Genomic DNA, 20,404 nt, shown 5'->3' with positions numbered 1-20,404 from the left:
CAATACACACTACTAACAACAGCATCACTGAATCTCCCAAACCATGCCTTAGGATTGTTTGGGCCCATACAAAGATTTCTGAAGTCAGCACACTGAGGAGGACATCTCCCCTGAGCAACATACCCAGGGTTGCTCCATATAGACCTCCTCAGTCAAGTCACCATGAAGACATGCAACTCATATAAGGACCAACCTCGGTTAATAGCAAGGGAGATAAATACTCGCACATAGGGGATTTTGGCAACTGGAGAAAATATCTCGGTGTAGTCAACACCAAATGTCTGGGTATATCCCTTGGCAACCAAGCGTGCCTTAAGGCGCTCCACAGTGCCATTAGGCAAGTATTTGATGACAAACACCCAACGGCAGCCAACAGGCTGAGCACCATGAGGGAGAGGAACCAAATCCCAATTATGATTGGCCTGAAGAGCGGCCATCTCAATATCCGGGCAACATGCCAATCGGGATGCACAAGAGCCTCTGGTACAGACCTGGGTAAAGAAATAGAAGACAAGGAGGAGACAAAGCTGCGAAAAGAGGGAGTGAGATGATCATAAGAAACAACAGAGGAGATAGGATGTTTAGTAGTACGAAAACGAGTACGGGAAGCAATAGGAGAGTCTACAGGAACATCTGAAGAGGAAAGAGGAGACACCTGAGATGGGGGTGGTCTTGTATCTTGGGCAGAGAAGGCGCTGCCTCAGGTGTAGGGTGATGGACATGTGGTCGCAGACGTCGCCGATAGACCTGCATGTGAGCAGGAGGAAAAGCCGAAGTAACCTACAATAGAGAGGAAGGGGACGTAAAAGGGTCAGGGAGAACAGGAAGAGGAAGTGGAACCTGAGGGACGAAGACAATGGGACTGCTTTCAGCAGGAGAAGTCAAGAAAGAGACGAACTCAAAGAGCCGGCGCTGTAACACCTATAACCTTTCTGAGTACGAGAGTAGCCCAGATAGACACAACGCTCCGCTCGAGGATCTAATTTATCCAAACCTGGAGTAGAGTTGTGAACAAAGCAAACACAACCAAAAATCCGTGGAGTAAGAGGAAAGGGATCACGATGAGGATGTAAGAGCGAAAAAGGAGATTTACCATCAAGGATAGAGGAGGGAAGCCGATTAGCCAAGAAACAAGAGGTAAGGATAGCACGCTCCAATAGGGTTTAGGGACCCACATTTGAAAGAGAATGGTACAGGCTATATTAAACAAATACCTAAGCTTCAGCTCGGCTACACCATTCTGCTGAGAGGTGTAGGCACACGAGGACTGATGGATAATTCCATGAATGGATAAGAAATTCTGAAAGCCATTAGAGGCAGAAAAGTATTCTCGAGCATTATCGGTGCGCAAACATTTAATACGACAATTATATTGGGTAGTAACCTCGGCATGGAAAGTACGAAAAGCAATAAACACCTGCGACCGATCCTTAAGAAGAAAGAAGCAGGTCATACGGGAGAAGTCATCAACAAAAAATGATGAAATAACTATAACTACGAAGAGATATAGCCCGGGAAGGACCCCAGACATCAGAATGTACGAGCTCAAATGGACTCGAGACGCGACTAATCACCTTGGAGGGGAAGGACACACGATAATGCTTCCCAAGCTCACATGACTCGCACTGAAAGGTCTGAAGACGACTAGAAAGAACAGAGGACTACTGAAGTCTCTGAAGGGAGGGATGGCGTAGACGGCAATGCCACTGATAGGCATCAACAGAACTATGCAACACGGCACGAGGAGGGTTACAATCAGGGTGATAGAGACCATTCCCGACACGACACATAGCAATCGTCTTCTCGGTCGAAAGATCCTGAAAAACTCAATGAGAGGGGAAGAAAGAGATAGAACAGTTAAAACTCTTGGTAAGTTGGCTAACAGAAAGTGAATTAAATGGAGACTTAGGAACACAAAGCACCGATGATAAGGGAAGACCAGAGTGAAGGGAAATAGTACTAATACCAGAGATGGGTATAGTGGTCCCATCAGCCAGAGTAACAGTAGAGGCTGGATGAAGAGGCTTAACGAACAAAGGGACGCAAGGTTACCCGTCATATGGTTGAAGGCGCCAGAATCAATAATCCAATAGCAGAGGTAGTAAGAAGCGAAGCAGGTGAACTACTGGGCTGGGCGGAAGGCGCAAGACGTGGCTGGCAGTGCGCACGCAAGCATAAAACCTCATCATAGTTGGCCCTAGAGACGCGGACATAGCCATCATGGGTGTCTAAGCCGGCGGAGAAGGAAGTGGACACACCAGAAAGACGAACATATGTGATGTGAGCAGAACAGACTGGCCGGAGCTCCGGATGTAAGACATAGCATGTACTAGCAGTAGGAGAAGAGAAACAAGGAACATAATCGGAGTCATGTAAATGGATAAAAAATGTGCTAAGATGATTTAGGTCATGAATGAGAGCGGTTCAAGCCCAAGGAGGGAGTACTACAAGGGTTTGAGGGTCTAAGGTTTAATGGAGAGGGTTTAAGTTAGGAGTTTTACGATTGGAGGATTGATGGAGTGGAGGCGTGAAGGAGTGGAGGTCGAGAGGCGAGAGATGCTGGTTGATGCTGGTGGATTGTGGGACGTTGAGAGATGATGAAGACAAGGGTAAGAGGAGCTGGTGGAGTGAGAGGCGTGAGGTGGGGCAATCCAAGAGTGATCCAAGGACGGGAGGAGAGAGGGGCGTTGGACAAGGGGTGAGTGGAGAGGGGCGTTGGTGGAGAGGTGTGAATGAGGGACGTTAGTTGACGAGCGTGACGCGAGTGGAGAGAGGAGAACGTGGAGATTGGAGTGGTCGCCGGATGGAAGAGGAAGGAGCATGAGGCATGGAGATGATGAAGAGGAAGATGGGTTCTTCCAATGGATGTCCCTCAGGCACCAAACCACTAGAGCTCTGATACCATGATAGAAGAAGAAGAATGAAGAGAAGAGAGTTAGGGATGTCTCCCCCTCACTTATGTGTGCATATATATATATATATATAAAAGAGAGAGAGAACATAGTACAATGACCATCTTGCCCTTAGGCATATACACACTTCTAATAGGATCCTGTTTCGTTAGAATGACTCTCATTACCACTTGTTACATTTGTTGGACATGACTAAATAGCCTCTAAAATTGCCCTTACCATCTAAATAACATTTTCAACCATACATTAGAGTAACAATACCCAAAAGTTACCATAGAGTTCAATTGTAACTGCAGGATCAATTTCAAATTTTCAACGAATAATTAAATACAGTACACATGCTGTTATTATTGAGAAAACTACTAAAACTCTAGTCCCTTCCCAACCTGAAAATTCGCATAACCTATGATTTAGCCGACACTTTGAATTTATTGCGGACAAACGTGCCATGTCGTGTCCGACACAACACATGTGTCCACACGTGTCGACACTAATTTCCACACTTTTTAAATGTATGGCTAGAAGTGTCAGTAACTTTATAGAATGCATCATCAGCATTCTCTTCGATTATCCGTAATTGAATGGAAGAAAGAAATTGTCGAGATATTATCTGTGGTCTTGGTTTCGACATGAACATCAAGGGACCTGAGACTAGTGGAGAGAGTGCGGGTGATCCATTGGCTAATGAAAGGGCTGAGAATCTGTTGTAAGCCAACTTCTGGAAAAGCCCCCATTTCTGATGTAGGACGGTTTCTAGCACATTCTAGACTATTCTTGATTTCTAGCATTTTCTATATTGTTTGCCTTAGTTTCTAGCACATTCTAGGATATTCTAGGATATTATTGCAATTTCTATTTTAAGAATTCTAACTTGGATAGGAAGTAACAGTGTAGTAGACATATTATGGAGTAAAGTTTCAGTTTCTTTTATCTTTTCCTTGTAGATTCAAGGATTCTTATTTCTTCCTTGTGGATTCAAGGATTTTATCAAAGAAGACGGTGTTCTTCTTCTTGAACCGGATTGAAGACGGTGATCTTCGCCTTTCCGCACGCTTCCGCCCGCGACAAGTGGTATCAAAGCGAGGATTTTTCCTCAGATCGAAACCGTTGGCATCAACCATTTACCCACCAATCGAGAGGCAAGATTTTTTTAGGCGGATTTGCCGCACAAACATCGAGCTTCCGTTTCGGATTAGTTTTCTCTTCCCTAGATTCTAGGAGCATATTTTCACGCAAACCCAATTGTGCTCTCCACAACCTCCTTTTTTTCTTATTTCAGCCTTTCATCAGTGGAAATCCCTATTAGTTTTTAGGTGCAAGCCATCATTATTGTGGCTCCATCAAACCTTAATCCGTTGGATCTCCAACCGACATCCATCCATCTTCCTAAGCCTTCACCCAACTGCTATTAACTTAACCTAAACCCATGGTTTTAAATTTCGACCGAAATTTTCGAAATTCCAAATTTCGCCAATTACCAAATTTCGGGAATTTCGGTCCGAAATTTCATTTTAATGGCATTTTTTTTTATTAAAAAAAATATGTTACAAAATTTCGGAATTTCGGTCCGAAATTTCAAACCCAAATTTCGAAGCTTAATACCAAATTTCGGACCGGGTCCAAAATAGGTACCGAAACCGAAATTTTAAACCCTGCCTAAACCAGCCCCTACTTTTTAGCCAATTCCAAACCCCCTGAAAACTAAGCCCAAATCACTCGGTTGCCACTACTTCGATTCCCCACCTGAGATCTTCGAGTGAAAACCAGTCCCCTATCTTTTACTCAAACCGGTCCTTAATACCCAACGACCCATTCAACTTTCAGCCCACGAACCAACCATTAAGACCACCTTTGTTTCAGCAGTAAACCGCCCAACCTTGCCTCCCACATGTAAACCGAGTACCCTGTATGTTAGCAAACTCACGTAGATCTTCCCACAACCAATTGACATCAGATTCCTACTTTTTAGCCATTCCCTTCCCTTTTCAAAACAGAAAATATCCTCTTTCCCTATAAAATAGTCACTACCCAAAATCCTTTGGAAAAGCTTTACCAAACTGAAAATATCCTATTTCCCAGGAAAAGTTAGACTTCCTCAAAAATAGGCATTTTACACCACTTTTCCCAAAGTTTAGCCTCCTTTCCATATATCATGACCGCCCAAATCAAACTCCTCTTTCCCACCTTCTAATTCTACCTGAGAAGACCTCTTTTTTCCTTAATTTTAGGCACCTGTTTCCCTAAAAGTTTACCCACTAACCCCTCCAAATTAGCAGAATAAAATCTTTTTCTGTGTTTCACCGAACACCCATCTCCTAATTCTAAATTTCAAACCCAACTTCCTAACAAATAGCCACATAATATCTTTTCCCCATTGGCCAAAATTAGCCACTAGAAAAAAGCCTCTCATTCCTTCTTAAAACAGCCCCAAGCCACTTAAATCCACGAACAATCCCCCCTTATTTTGTTGATTCTAATTGAACTTAAAGATCCTTAAAATCAACTGATGCCTCCCACCTTAATTGTTCATGGGAACTTAGCATTGTTAGCTCCTAAAAATTAGTAAGTTAAGCCCATTTTTAATCATTTCTTCCAAAACCTTGAAGCTTCTGTCATTGTTATCTTGATTTGAACTGAGAGAAAAGATTTCACCTCCTATCCTTCTCAAGTTCCATCAACATACCCTTTGTCCTTTGCAAATCACCCACCCAATATTGATAAGGACACCACTTGTTCCTTAATTTTTAGCATAAAATCAGCCTAGGAAATCCATCCGATTACCCTTAATAGAGGTACGCGAAGCTTCACCATTCTTTGCCTAATTGTCCAAGCAAACCCTCTTCTTCCTTACAAAGACCACCGGAATAGTAGCCATCCATAATTTCCTAGTCTTACTTTTGATCCTAACCGTTAAAAGTAGTCGAAATTCACCACCCATGGATCTATCTTTTGTTCCGCCCTTCTTTGGGTATGGAGATTGCGAGTCGGAATGCTTAAAATGGATCGATGCAATTGAGGATGGTCAGGAGAAATACGGTTGGAATCACTCAGAGTCACTCAGAGAGGATCAAGTGTGCCAGAGTGACAATAGCTCTTCATGCCAATTGACGAGAACGCGGGCGGAAGCGTGCGGAAAGGCGAAGATCACCGTCTTCAATCCGGTTGAAGAAGAACACCGTCTTCTTTGATAAAATCCATGAATCCACAAGGAAGAAATAAGAATCCTTGAATCCATAAGGAAAAGATAAAAGAAACTAAAATTTTATTCCATAAGATGTCTAATACAACTCTTTTGTCCTATATTTATAGGCACTGCACCGTTACTTCCAACCCAAGTTAGAATTCTTAAAATAGAAATTGCAATAATATCCTAAAATATCCTAGAATGTGCTAGAAACTAAGGAAAACAATATAGAAAATTCTAGAAATCAAGAATAGTCTAGAATGTGCTAGGAACCGTCCATCAATTTCTCCATGATCTCGATGCTCGCCTGGTCGATGCATGGTTAGAATATCCAGAGCGAATTCCCCATTTCCAAATTCGTTTCTCTAATCGTCTTCTCAGGTACTGTTGAATCGAAAATTTTACCAAAGAAAAGGAAAGATAAATATTATATTTAAGGAGTCATTGTAAACTCAAATTGTGTTGTCAATGCCAAGAAGTCAACTCTAAAAATGATCTTGAATAAACCGTAATGGGCTAAGATCTTTAATAGAACCCAGAGAAACCCATCTGAGTTGAGAAAACAAATGTCTCTAAAAATTTAAAGAGTTCAATTGACGTTTGAAGACCTTAGAAGTCTTAATTTTTAAAAGTATTTATCATAAAGAGTCCTAACCAAAGTTAACAAACTTCATAAGCTTAGTTTATTATGGTTATATACCTCTTTATGTGTTCAAATACACTTGTAAAGAACTAAATTACACAAAAATTAAGAAATAAATCCAACAAAATTACACATGGGTCTTCCTAAATCAGAGGTAAATAATAGAAATGGGGGTAGCAACCTTCGGTAAAAAAGAATTGTAAAATTAAGAAATAAATCCAACAAAATTACATATGGGTCTTCCTAAATCCAAGGTAAATAAAAGAAATGGAGGTAACAACCTTCAGTAAAAAAGAATAGTGGCTGGCAACCCATTACCTAAATCTAAGGTGGTAAATAAAAGAGAGGGTAAAAACATTTCGTAAAAAAAAGAGAAAGGTGGATGGAAAGCCATGACCAAAATCTAAGGAGGCATGTAAAAGAACAGAGAAAACTTTTGGTAAAAAAAAGAGAGAAGAAATTCCTTCCTATAAAAAAAAGATTTCCATAGAGAAGATCTAGGAAAATGTAGGGGTGCAACTTGGGTCGGGTTCAACTCGAATTTGGGTTGGGTTGGGTTGGGTTTTTTCGCAAATCGGGTTGGGTTGGGTTGGGTTGGGCTGGAAAAAATCAACCCGAATTGGAAATCGGGTTGGGTCGGGTTGGGATGTCGGGCAACCCGACCCGACCCGACCCGAAACCCGAATTTGGGTTCCATATGAAGAGTATTGTATTCAAATATTTTATACGGTAAAAAATCTCGGTTGAAATTACCGAAATTTCGGCTGCAGTTTCGGGAAGATGTTAAATCGTGGCCAGGGAAAAATGGGGCGATTATATCCCACGTGTTCACCTCTCTTACATTGACGAATCATAAAATGCCACGTGCCTGTGAGCAGATTCTTAAACGAATAAAGGATAAGAACATATAAGCACTTCGTCAGCCACCCTTTTGAAAGGATAAGATTTACAGTTCATCTCCGAACCGTTCTTTCATCTTCTCCGAGATAAAATATAAAGTGATTTGCCAGGGACTATCTCACAAGGCCTTTCGCGGGCAGGCTGTTGCATTGAGAGTGCAGCCACCTATGAAAGAATGAATAAAACAAAATCTTTGCCTATGTGGCTGCACTCTCATGCAACAGCCCGCCCCGAAATGTCCTGTACAATGGTCCCTAGCAAATCCCAAATATAAAACTCCTCCCAATTTATCTCTTTATAATTTAAATAACGAATAAATTCCAGATTTCTTGGCAAAATCCCTTAAATTTCGACCGAAGATTTTAAAACCTTGACTACAAATCAGAGATTGGCACCCATCAAAAAAAATAAAAAATCGAAATCGGGTTGGGTTGGGTTGGGTGGGTTGCAAATCGGGTTGGGTCGGGGTGAACCCAGCCGGGTTGGGTCGGGTTGGGTTGGAAAAATGGATTCCTCAGGTTGGGTCGGGTTGGCCTCAACCCGACCCAACCCGACCCGAGTTGCACCCCTAGGAAAATGGATAACGATGGAAGAGATATACAATAGCCCTCAAAGAAAAAATAATTTACTGAAGTTCACCAATCTTCAGATTAAAGCCTCTATAAATTGAAGTTTCCATCGCCAATTGATTTGCAAGTTACTACACCAATAAATCATAGCACCATTTCCCCGGGGATAACTTCCCAAATATTTTTTATGATAGGGATAGCTTACCAGATTAACTCCCTGCTAGCTTGTCCTGTCAATCTCCAATTTGATCCAGTTAACTTGCAGGCGGCTATCCCTACAAAGCAACAAGAATCGATCACATTGTGGATCGTCACATTGAACAGCTTTCAGATTATCACACCTTTAAATGATTGGTTCATCACGCCAGTAGATGTTCAAATTACTGCTTTGATTGATCTCCAGATTGTTTCTATGGTGAATATTCAACACCTAGCACCTATTGATCTCCATGTTGTCACCTTCATGGATCTAAAAATCACGAAGACGGATTAACAAAGAGACTTCTTTTGTGAAGATAATAAAGAGTTTCTCTTCAAAAGGACTCGTAAACGAGACAAGACTCCAAGAATTCCTTTTGGAAATTAAGATTCTCTATGACTCAAATGAGTTCTTCTCTGGGAGAACTCTTTCACAAAAGAAGAGTCAAAAGTAGTTAATCTTTTTGACTCAAAGGTGTTCCTCTCCCGGTAAGACTCTTTTACAAAAGAATAATCAAAGTTCTTGAAATTCTCTATAACACAAATGGGTACCTCTCCAAGGAGGACTCTTTCGCAAAAGAAGAGTCAAAGTTTTAAAGATTCTCTATGACTCAAAGGAGTTCCTCTCCAGGGATCTCTTTTACATAACAATTGTCAAAGATATTAAGATTCCCTATGACTATATTACAAAAGAAGAGCCAAAATAGTGAAGATTCTCTACAACTCAAAGTTCCTATCCCAGGAGGAATATTTTACAAGAAAGAGTTGTTCGAGATATCAAATTTTAAAGAATTTCACTCCTAGAAGGAATCACGACAAAATTATCTAGAGTCCCCACTCCAATGACTCTCAAAAGAAGCATCAGGACAAATCATTAATTTAACTTCTGTTTAGGCTTTATAAATTATTTTAGCTAGGGAATCTCTTGATGAATAATCAGAGGTATTTTCTTTCTTTATGACTATTAGAGCCAGAAGTGTATGTCCCCGCTATTTTAATTAAACCTATTCTTGAAAGAGGGAAATTTGATCCCGATATTTTTTGTGTAATTTTCACATTGATAAAAATTTGGTGAACAGTTATAGATTCAAAATGGTACATTAGAAGTACTTTATGTTTTCTTTCTCATCCCCATAAGTTTGGTCGGCTCCTAAACTTGAGAGAATAGTAAATTATCTATTGTGAACAACAATTATGTTAGAGTGGTGAAATGTGGAGGCACCATATTGGACTCCAACAGGAATATTGTTTTACTTATGCAACTTCTTGTGATGAGAGTAATGCAATCAGGGTAGAAGTTCTTGGTGTTCAGAATAGTCCTAGCGGATGATGTCATGTTGCTCCCATAAACTAGGGATTGAAGGTCACAGTCTCAATGTTATTAGATGGCTGAAAGATGAGACTCCTTCATGAAAGTAAAGGCGAATCTTAAATAAAATGTGGATAATATCATTTTTTGCTTGGAAGACTACGTCTCTACTCATATTCAGCACGAAGAAAATAGTATGGCGGACATTTTGGCAAATTGTGAGGTTACTAGTACTAAACTGAGGGTGTCAAATGGGATGCATTGTTGTAGATTTATACTTTTTGTCACACTTTTTTGGTAGTTTTTGGCCCTTGATTTTATTTTTAATGAGTTAATAGTTCAAAAAAACTCTTTGAATCTAATACAAGGATAAGAGAGAGAAAGAGGAGAAGAGAATTTGAGAGAAAAAGGAATCAGATTTATTTCCATCATCTTATTAATATTTATAATAATGGCTAACTAATATTTATATAGATATTGAAGATCAAAGAACCCTAAATGAAGGGTAAGCATATATTTCTGACAATTAAGTGGGTCAATGACAAGCTAATTAAGTATCAAGATTAAGATGAACTTTGGTTAGATTAATGGAGTGATGTCACTCATAAAATATTACTGGAATGTTTAATTTTAAATAACAAGAAAATGAAGTAACAACCAGATTTCCAATTGTTACACCCCTCCAAATTTAGCTTCCAAAATTCAAGGAAAGCTTCCTTTGCTAGTCAATTGGACTAGTAATAGGCCAACCAAGTAATCGAGATGTACTTTTGTTAGATTTAGGGATTTAACTCTCACACTAAGTATACAAAATTGTTTCCTGCAAAGTAACATAAAAGGTGAAAGTAACAAATAGATTTCCAATTGTTCTTCCTCTCCAAATTTGGCCTCAAATATTCAATTAGGCACTTTGGCTATATATTAATATTGTATTAGCAGTTTTGGGATATATTCAAATTCACTTCTATATTATTTAATGAAAACAGTTAATACTTATAATTCAAATATAAAATATGAAAGCATTCAACAAGTTTTACCGAGTTGATGAAATATAATGGAAAATCAAATATAGTTCCAGAAATATAATGGAAAATCAAATATAGTTCCAAATGCAAACATGTGAGATCCTGATGGAAGTCAACACAAGGTCAAACTAAAGTACAATAATAAGAAAATTGTGATTTCTTCAATCATTATAAAAGCTTAAAAAGTAATATTATATCCAAGTAATAATAAATAACATCACCCAATATAACTTACTGAATTCCACTACCCGAAGTGCAGATACCGCTATCTGTGCATGTTTGTAGACTCCCATTCACACCATTACTTCCTATGGCTCCTCGATCAACATAATTTAGCATGTTAATTATGCAAAAGATTATGAGCAACCTGAAAACAGGACATTAAGAAGTTTACGGATAAATTTAAGTGTTGCAAGAAATAAATCACGGCAAATCATATGTAACCTATTAATTGATGATATTAAAAAAAAAACCTATTAATCGATGAAAACATTAAATATAGAACCTAAACTGAAACTTAAGAATAAAGGCTTAGAGTTGAAAAGAAACAATCAATTCCAATAGTTTATCCCAGTATAAGAAAGAACCAGAAGTTTTAGTATATTCCTACTTGTTTCTTTTGAAGTATTAACCTCATATTATCTCCCAACAAAAAATAGGCATGCATACCAAGTATTAATATTCCGCTAGACCATTTTCAACTTCAACCACTCCATTTGGTAAGGGACTTGAGACCAAGAAATTTACAGCTGTGGTTCCTCTGTCGTTAAGTTTTGAGATCCAATAAGCTTATATTAATCTTAGTGCCCAAGAGTTCCTAGAATTTTCAAGGTCCATTATTGTAATTTCCATACAGCTTTTGAGAGAATTTATGCCGTAGCGTAAGTGATACAGGGCATCCCCTTTAGCAAATTTTACATTGGCCTTTAAAAAAACTCATTCAAGTAGTTTTTAGTTGTTTTAATACTTAGGGGATGGTTTAACTAGTTTTAGTCTTTTGGGCATTTTAGTCACTTCATTTAGTAAGGGTAATTTAGGGTTTTAAACCTTGTATTGGGCTATATAAACCCTCATTTTCAATTTTGTAAGGAGCTTTTGATGAAATGAAAATTTAGGGTTTGTTTTTTTTTCGGGGATTTGTACAAGAGATTTCTCTTGGTTTTCTCTTGCCTCTGGGAAGAGGGCTTTGGGACTGTTGAATGCTGCCTCTTCTCTCCCAAATTTCAGCTTTATCCTTGTAGATTGCAAGGGTCTATCATCTACTTCGGATTTGGCATCCCCTCACCTCCTTGTAGATTGCACTGCGTCAGTAAGCCCTCGCCTCCTAATGTCACTAATAGCAACAACACCCAATGTTTTAAATTTAGGTCTTGGTCGGCACAGAAATGGAAACATTTCGATTTCGGTGGAAATCTTGTAAAACCAACAGAACATATAGAAACATATGCAAATGATGAAATTTTAAAATGAAACTTTGGGAAATGCTAGAATAAGCACAAATACATACTTTGAACCCATCACATAAGCATAATCACATCGAACACCCAATGATATGAAATGTCGCACAAGTCTGGACAGTAAAATCAATAAAGAAGTATAATGAAATGAAGTATAAGAAAGTACAATGACCAATCTCCCCTCCAAGGTCCCCAACTTATGTCAATACCACATAAAGTTATGAGGTATTACCGGTCCCGTGCCGAATTGACATCCCATGCAAAAGATACAGTTACTTTGCTGTGCAGTTCAATATGTTGACATCTTTTTTTTATCATTCAGACCATTTAGGTCGAATTTCAAGAACTTCGGTTAAATTTTGGGAATTTTGGTAGGAAATAATGACTTGGAAGGAATTCATTGAGATTTCATTTCGGTGGTAATTGAAACAGAAACATTTCGGTCGTTTCGGGGAAATTTAAAACCATGATAGAAGGTCTCTAAAAGTATCTAGTGATCAAAGTGGAACACCACCATCATGGGCACAACATACTCAAGCTACGTTGGATCAACACTCAGACATGTTAGCAGCGATTAGAGTTACCTAGACTCCTATTAACAAACATCTTGGGCCTAAGGCTCCCAAGGAAGCCATGGCTCTTAGGAATACTCGCCCAACCTATCCACTTGTGCAAGGCGAGGCGAGACGAATGACCTTCACAGAGTCCCTTCTATCTCAACCAATAGAGGCCCCGTGGCTACTTGCTCAAACTCAACTCTTCCTCTTAAAATTACGACCACGAGACTACCCGCAGATGAGACGGGTGCATGGCGTAGACTTCTAGATCTTGAACCACAAGATACTACCATTAAATATTTCACATGTTGTGATCCGGTTCACAATGCAATGCACTGTCCACGTCACGCATTTAATCCTCAGAACACTTTGGTAGAACACGTAGATAATGAGGGTAGAAATGACCATGAACGAAGAATGATCCTCATGATGGTGGAGCTCTACATGAGGAGACGAATGAGCAATCCCGTGAAGGTGAGCACAACGCAACAGTACTTAATGGGGATCTTGTGAGGACGGTTTGTGTGACCCAATCCGGTGTAAATCAGTCTATTAAAAATCATTTTCCAAATAGTCATATATTCATTCCCCTATCATTACGACTACTAGGGGATGTGCTTTCATTGCTGTTAGTGTTGATAGGTTCATAGATGTGACTTGTTTTATTTCGATTTGTGTAGCTAGGTTCTCCGTAGTGTCTCGTTTCTAGAAAAATTTATGGAGACAATGGGAAACACACTTCAATTTTGTAGTACTTATCATCTCCAGTCAGATTGGTAGATGGAGGTGATCAATCGTAGATTAGGAATTTTACTGAGATGTTTAGCAGAAAGAGATCACAACAGTGGGACTTGATTTTGCCTCAAGCAGAGCTTGCTCATTATAGTTTCATCGATAGGTGCCCTAGTACACCCTCTTTTGATACTGTTTTCGATTTTTCCATTCACCACCTTTTTTTACTATATCCCTTTACCTTACCCAGGTCGGTATAGCACTGAAGCCAAAGATCTTGTTTATCATATTGAGGTATGCCAAGGGGTGTTGGAGCGGTTGCGCGCTAGCCTTGATCCGTACCAGATAACTGCATATCCACATCATCGGAGCCAGATATTAAGCATTGACTTGGATAATGACTGTACTTCGACACTATCATTTCGCGACTGGCGACATTCATTCTTTCATACTTTGGAGATTCTACTAAGACCTTCATTGCTTCATCTTATGGAGGTGACTTCGTCAGCACGTGGACGCCGAAGACCTGTCGAGCATTTCATTGACGATGCTTAGCTTGCTGGCAAGGGAGATTGGGTTCATGGTTGGATGCCGTATTGATGTGACATCTTCGCAAGGCCATATTCCACCACTTAGCAGACTTTACTCGACTCCCAGCCGGAGAGAATTGATGTGATCTGACCTAATAGATTTTCCATTTGTCTAGCCTCTAAGATTTTATATTTCATTATGTTAATATTTTAGAACCTAGATGTGGGGGTTGTCAACATCAACTAGGGCCCACAAAACCTCACACACATTCCATCACCTACATTACCCATATTATACTTTAGTGGTTAGCATTTGTTTAATTATTAGGTAGGGGCATTTAAATCATTAATCTAATGACTTAAGTTACTTAAGCTACTTTTATCATATTGGCCCTTGGAGTGGGCCATCACTAAAACCACTTAAGCTATATTTAAAGAGGCCAAGAGGGGAGAAAACCCTAATTTTGAAGTGATTTTCGTGCAGGCCCCAACGAGCAGTCGTAAAACGAGTTTCTCCACCTCCTTTGTTGCAAAAAGGAGAAAAATCTCTCCCCCTTCGCGCAAGGTATCCATCCCCTTTACTTTTCTCCTCTAATCTTCTTCTTTTCTTATTTCCTCTCTCATCTCATCTCCTTCTCTTTCTTTCTCGACTCTCTCTTCTCTCTGCATTTCTTTCTCCTTTCTTCTCCACTTATTCTTTCACCATTCTTTTCTCCCTCACCTCACGGTTTCTTTTCCAAAATCGTCTCTTAACTGTTGTTGTAGCCTTGGCTGCTACAATCTTATTTTCCCCTTACTTTTCCTCGTCTCTCTATTCCCCTTGGTTGTCTTCTTGTCCATATTCTATTCCAACAGTCTCTAGGACTGTTTTCAAGGTTGTTCATCATAGCAGTCACTTTTCCTCTTCTTTTCCCTTACATCATTATAACTATCTTGCCCTACTTTCTAGATCTAGTTGTCTTGGGGTATGCGCTATCACATCCACACCATTTATTTCCTCTTGGCATGATCTAGAGGTGTTGACTACTATTGCGTAAGTAAACTCGACCTACTATTCTCAGTTCCTCTGCCATCATTCTTGGACCTCCTTTACATGAGAACCGTGGGCAATGTGATTACCTTTCGGGTAAGATATGAACTTTGATATTCTCAGCCCATTAACCCTGGTTTTGTGACTCACTGGTACCCCTTTACCCATAGGCCTTGAGCCCTTGATCGTATTTATTCACAAGATTACTCACCCTAGATAAAGGTTGTTTGGGCCACAAATTTCCCTTTCTTTTATGTATTTTAGATTGTGATCAGACATTACACTTTTGCTTCCACATTTATATATTCTCTATTGATTGTTGTGTTATATTATTTGCAATGCATGTTTGGGTCATGGTTTTAAATTTCAGTTTCAGTCCGAAATCTGGCAATAGAAAAAAGTAATATTTTATTATATCCGAAATTTTGGAATAATACTATTTTATTTTTTTTTAAATTCAATTTCCCGAATAGACTGAAATTTAAAACCATGGTTTAGGTAGATTTCAAATCTGGTTGTTGAATTATCCCATCGATCAGCTTAAAGTAAATATCCTAACACGGTAGACTTACCAATCAAACACTTAGTCTGGGGACTGGTTTGTACTATTTTATGTCAAGATTAACCCAGTAAGCTCCAAAAGGTTCTCCAGAATAACCCGTGAAACCTTGGGTTTGCACCACTTCTACAACAAAAAGGACCCCACCCCTATCATTGGGTCCTTTACCAAACGCTTTTTAATATACCTTGAAGGGATGCTCCCAACTAGGTAAAAAAAACCCTTTGCAACCTCTTAATTTTTCCTCCTCTATAGTTTCTCCCTATTTTTAAAAGTTCCAATATTCTTCATTGATTATGCCGAATCATCTTAATTACAGTTAAATTATGTACGAACTCAATGAGATTCACATAGTAAATAACACTAAATAAGAAGTAGAAGACTAATCTGATCTAGCTGAAGGTTTGGATGGCAAGAAAAACATTTCCGACGTATAATATTTTCTTGGGAAAATTTTCTCTCTCCACAATGTGGAGGGAAATGATATGATTTATGGTTAATTAAGATGAATATTATCATAAATTGAAGATTCCTCTAAGTAAAAATTGATTAGGGTTAATTCAAGTTATGTTTTTTTTTTCAAGTATAAAAAAGTAAGAAATTTTAGAAATATTTTTCCTTTCCAAACTTTTCCTGCAATCCAAACATGGCCTAGGGGATTTGAAACGCTGCTAAGATGAGATTTATATATATAGTGAGAGAGAGGGAGAGAAATAGAAGTGAGATCGTACCTCTTTGGAGTGAACCAGGATGGATTAGGTTCGTGATTTGGGACCGGATTTTCTTGGAGCTCCTGAGCTATTGCCATTCCCACAGACTGAGGCTCCAAAGGGTTTTGTTCTACTACTGCTGATTCTTTTTCTCCGTCTCTCATATATGTCAATGCTTTGTTAATTTGGCGTTCTTGGCTTTAATGAATATACGAGAATAGGAGGAGACGATACACCGTATCTGTCACATGCTCTCGCTCACATTCTTACTTACATTTGTTTTTGCCTTTTTTTTGGGCATATTTCTCCCCCCCCCCCCCCCCCCCCCCCCCCCCTAACAGAAATCGTTAACTTTTATGCTTTTGAAGTTAACGGTTGCTTCTCCACCCCTTCATAAAAGTTAACGGAAACTGTTAAAGGGGGGGGGGGGGGGGGAATAGCCATAAGAGGGGGGGGGGGGGGATATCACTGCCCTTTTTTTTTGGTTGTTTGTTTTGGATAACGACTAGGTTGACCGTATTGTAAGGATCAACGGTCACGATCAATTCCAAGGTCGAAACATTTATGTGCAATCGAAACCGCTGATCTTGTAAAAATCATGAGGTCTCCCCATTCGGACTGGGGATTTGGTAGCCAATTTCGCCCAAAGCCATTTCGTGGCTGGCTTTTGCATCTGAGACTAGGCACCTCGGATGAGTTGAATGAATAAGAAAAAATTTGCCAAATAGTCGGCCTGTGTGGCTGATCTCTCATGCAAAAAAAGCTGGCAGTGAACGCCAAAATTGGCTAGCAAATCCTTGATAAATAACTAAAAAAAATGTTATCAAAATAAAAATCTAAGGTCTAGTACGTTTGCAGTTTTTCTTGAAAAATATCGAAAAATTTTTAGGGAATGTTATCAGCACAACCATGTTATGATATTTGCACAAAACTGGATGTGTTTTTCTTCTTTTAGCTTTTTGGGAAATGTAATAACCTTTTGACAGCTCTTTAAATACTAAAAATACAAGATGGTTTGTGAAAAAATCAAAATATGGTTGTGCTGATATCATTTCCCCTTTTTTTATTTTGGCTCCATTTCTTTTCGGGTTAATGACCAAAAAAATCCCTTTCTTGCACGAATATTAAAAAGACAGGGGTGTTTTGAAAACAACCGATGAAGAGTGCTTCACACCGTTCATATATTTGGGAGGACCAAAATGCCCTTCAGAGTTATTCGAATAAAATATTCACGTCTATTCTTTGTTTTTTCACTTTTTCAAACTTACCTCTCTCTTTCCTTTACTACTCCCTTTTTCGACGGAATTACCAAACCCCATCGCCGGTGGAGCCCACTGTCGAAGCCCAGCCACCGTTTTTGCACGCCGGTGAAGCCCGTCGTTGAAGCTCACCTGCAGTTTTTTACATGCCGTTGAAGTAGGTTTTCTCATCTTCCACTGCTTCATAGGTTATTTTTACAGATTAGAAAGATGGGTTTAATAGATTTGAGAGATATTTTCTCATCTTCTATTGCTTCAATGGGTTGTTTACATATTGAGAGATGGGTTATTTTTACATATTTTCTCATCTTCCGTTGCTTCAATTTGAGAGATGGGTTATTTTTTTACATATTTTGTCGTCTTCCATTGCTTCAATGGGTTTTACAGATTTGAGAGATGCAAAACTCATTGCTTCATAGGTTTTCTCATCTTCCACTGCTTCATAGGTTATGCATTTTAGGGTTTTGCAAAACCAATTGCAACTACTATTTAGGATTTTGTTAGGGTTTTGCAAAACCAATTTCAACCACTATTTTAGGTTTTTAGTGGGTGTCTGTAGTGACAAATTAGTGGTTGAAATATGTGATTGAAAGTGTCTATTTAGTGATTCAAAGTGTTCTATAGTATCCAAATAGTGGTTGAAAAAAATGTGAAACGAGGTGTAATAGTAGTTGTAAGCCCAATGGTTTCCACCTTGGCATTCACATCTTATTTTGATGATTCCAATACACAAGTGATTTATGATCACTAATGTGTTTGATTGTCTAAGTTATAGATCACATTGGTCCTAAGACAAGATTGCTTGGATTGAGGCCAAAGAAGCCCTCATTAGACCACATCATGAAGGCCAAAGACATCGTAGTCTAAGACTAATGAAGACTTGAAGAATCGCATTGAAGATCGAATTCAATTTAGATTGTAAAAGATCCAATCTTAATTTAGATTTTAGAGGCATAAATTAAGTAATCTCACACACCCCTAAAATATATAAGTGATTGTCCTTGTGGTGTTCCAACACTTTGGAACCCTCATAACAATCCCAAGTTGGTGAAATATTGGAAGCCCAGAAACAAGAGTTGAAAACCTGCTGCTGATAGGCTTCTCAGAACTCCGAGAGAATTCTCGGAGCTCCGAGCTCGGAACTCCGAGAAATGGTCCAGTAGAAATTTTCTAACTTCTGTTTGTATTCCCGGAACTCCGAGATTTTTTCTCGAAACTCCGAGAACTCTATAACGGCCATAATTATAGCCGTTGGGAATTTTTGCAGGAATTACCACAATGCCCCTGAACGGTCATATGTGGTGTTTTCTATAAATTTGGGCATTCTAAACTTCAAGACCATCAATCATAACACTCTAAAACTTCATTTGAACATCCAGAGAGTGAATCAAACTTGATTATGCCTCTCATCCTCTAAAGATTAGGATTTGGATCATAGGCTAAATTTGTACATCTTCTACATTTTGTAAACCCTTGTGAGGGATTTTTTGTTCTTTCTTTCTTACTCAAAGAACTTGTATTGGGCGAGTGTTCGGAGAAGCGTAGCCCACTCTCCGTGGTGAAGATTTTCACCAAGGTTAAAGGTAATCGGAATTTGTAATCGGCACCGATCTTCGCCGAAGTTAAGAAGATCACATAGTGAAGCCATCAACGGGTTTGGCTGGTGGAGTGGAGTAGGCCTCGCGTTTTGAGGACCGAACCACTTTAAATCTCGGGTGCACTCTTTCTTAAACTCTTGCTCTTTATTTTGCATTGCACCTTTAGATTTAACTTGTGTGCTTGAATTTCATTGTTGATCTCTTAATTTCCAAATTGGGTTTGAGTTTTTAAAAGGATTAAAACTTGCTAGAAACCTAATTAATATTCACTCCTCATAGTTGCCGTACTCGGGACCACCCTTGGAATTTCACTTGGTATCAGAGCAAAAGCTCTTAAAAGATTTTATTTTCCAAAAAATCTTTGGTAAATTTTTAAAAAAAATTTCAACAAGGGAAAGATCATAAGATCTTTGGCAACTTTCTATTTTGTGAAATGACGGATAGAAATGGAACCGGACTTCCGGAGGGCCATTCCACAACTAGACCTCCCTTCTTTGATGGGTCCAATTATGGACATTGGAAGACAAGAATGCGCATCTATCTTCTTTCAATAGATGTGGAACTTTGGCACATTGTTGAAAATTGATACATTTTGCCTTCCCAACCTTTTGAAGAATGGAGTGTCGTAGAGAAAAGGCATGCAAATTTAAATTACAAAGCTATAAACTCTTTGTTTTGCGCATTATCTACGGAGGAGTTTAATAGAGTAGCTCTTTTTGATTCCGCCAAGCTTATTTGGGATACACTTGCCATTACCCATGAGGGAACATCACAAGTTAAGGATTCCAAGATAAACTTATTAAAGAGCAAATATGAAATGTTTAGAATGGGTCAAAATGAAAGTATTTCCGATATGTATACCCGATTTTCTAAAATTTCAAATGAATTAGCTAATCTTGGTAAATCTTATCCTACTGATGAGCTTGTGAGTAAATTGCTTAGGTCTCTTCCTCCACATTGGGATCCAAAGGTAACCATCATACAAGAATCAAAGAATCTCAAGACGTTTACTGTGGAGGAGCTCGTAGGATCTCTCATCACCCATGAGATGCTTCTTACTAGCCGATAAGAGGAGAAGAAGCCTAAAGAGAAAGAAAAAGAAAGTCGATCTCTAGCTCTAAAGGTCTCCAAGGTAAAAGCAGACTCATCATCCTCAAGTGAGGCAGATAGTGATGAAGAAGAAGCGCTCAGAAAATTTAAAAGCTTATGGAGAAATAAACATAAAAAGAATA

General features: G+C 39.0%; 1 protein-coding gene across 3 annotated transcripts in view; it reads right to left on the bottom strand.

Moving 5' to 3' along the window:
• Positions 1 to 16,599, bottom strand: part of LOC143849513 (putative sphingolipid transporter spinster homolog 2) — an 80,781-nt gene extending 64,182 nt beyond the window's left edge. Inside the window, exons 1-3 of one of the 3 annotated variants that reach the window (XM_077358570.1) lie at positions 16,337 to 16,474; positions 10,976 to 11,107; positions 8,414 to 8,483 (exon numbers count right to left, since the gene is read on the bottom strand). In XM_077358570.1, coding sequence (XP_077214685.1) covers positions 8,414 to 8,483; positions 10,976 to 11,033 — 128 coding nt within the window. In that variant the 5' untranslated portion in view covers positions 11,034 to 11,107; positions 16,337 to 16,474. Of the gene's footprint in view, positions 1 to 8,413; positions 8,484 to 10,975; positions 11,108 to 16,336 lie in introns of all 3 variants that reach the window. The other 2 variants (XM_077358571.1, XM_077358569.1) reach the window with 2 other exon arrangements.
• Positions 16,600 to 20,404: the final 3,805 nt, after the last annotated feature.

The sequence above is a fragment of the Tasmannia lanceolata genome, unplaced genomic scaffold, assembly GCF_043159265.1.
Source record: "Tasmannia lanceolata isolate RefF3 unplaced genomic scaffold, GAP_Taslan_0.1 ptg000018l, whole genome shotgun sequence".
Classification (NCBI taxonomy): Eukaryota; Viridiplantae; Streptophyta; class Magnoliopsida; order Canellales; family Winteraceae; genus Tasmannia; species Tasmannia lanceolata.
This window is presented reverse-complemented; position numbering and strand designations above follow the sequence as displayed.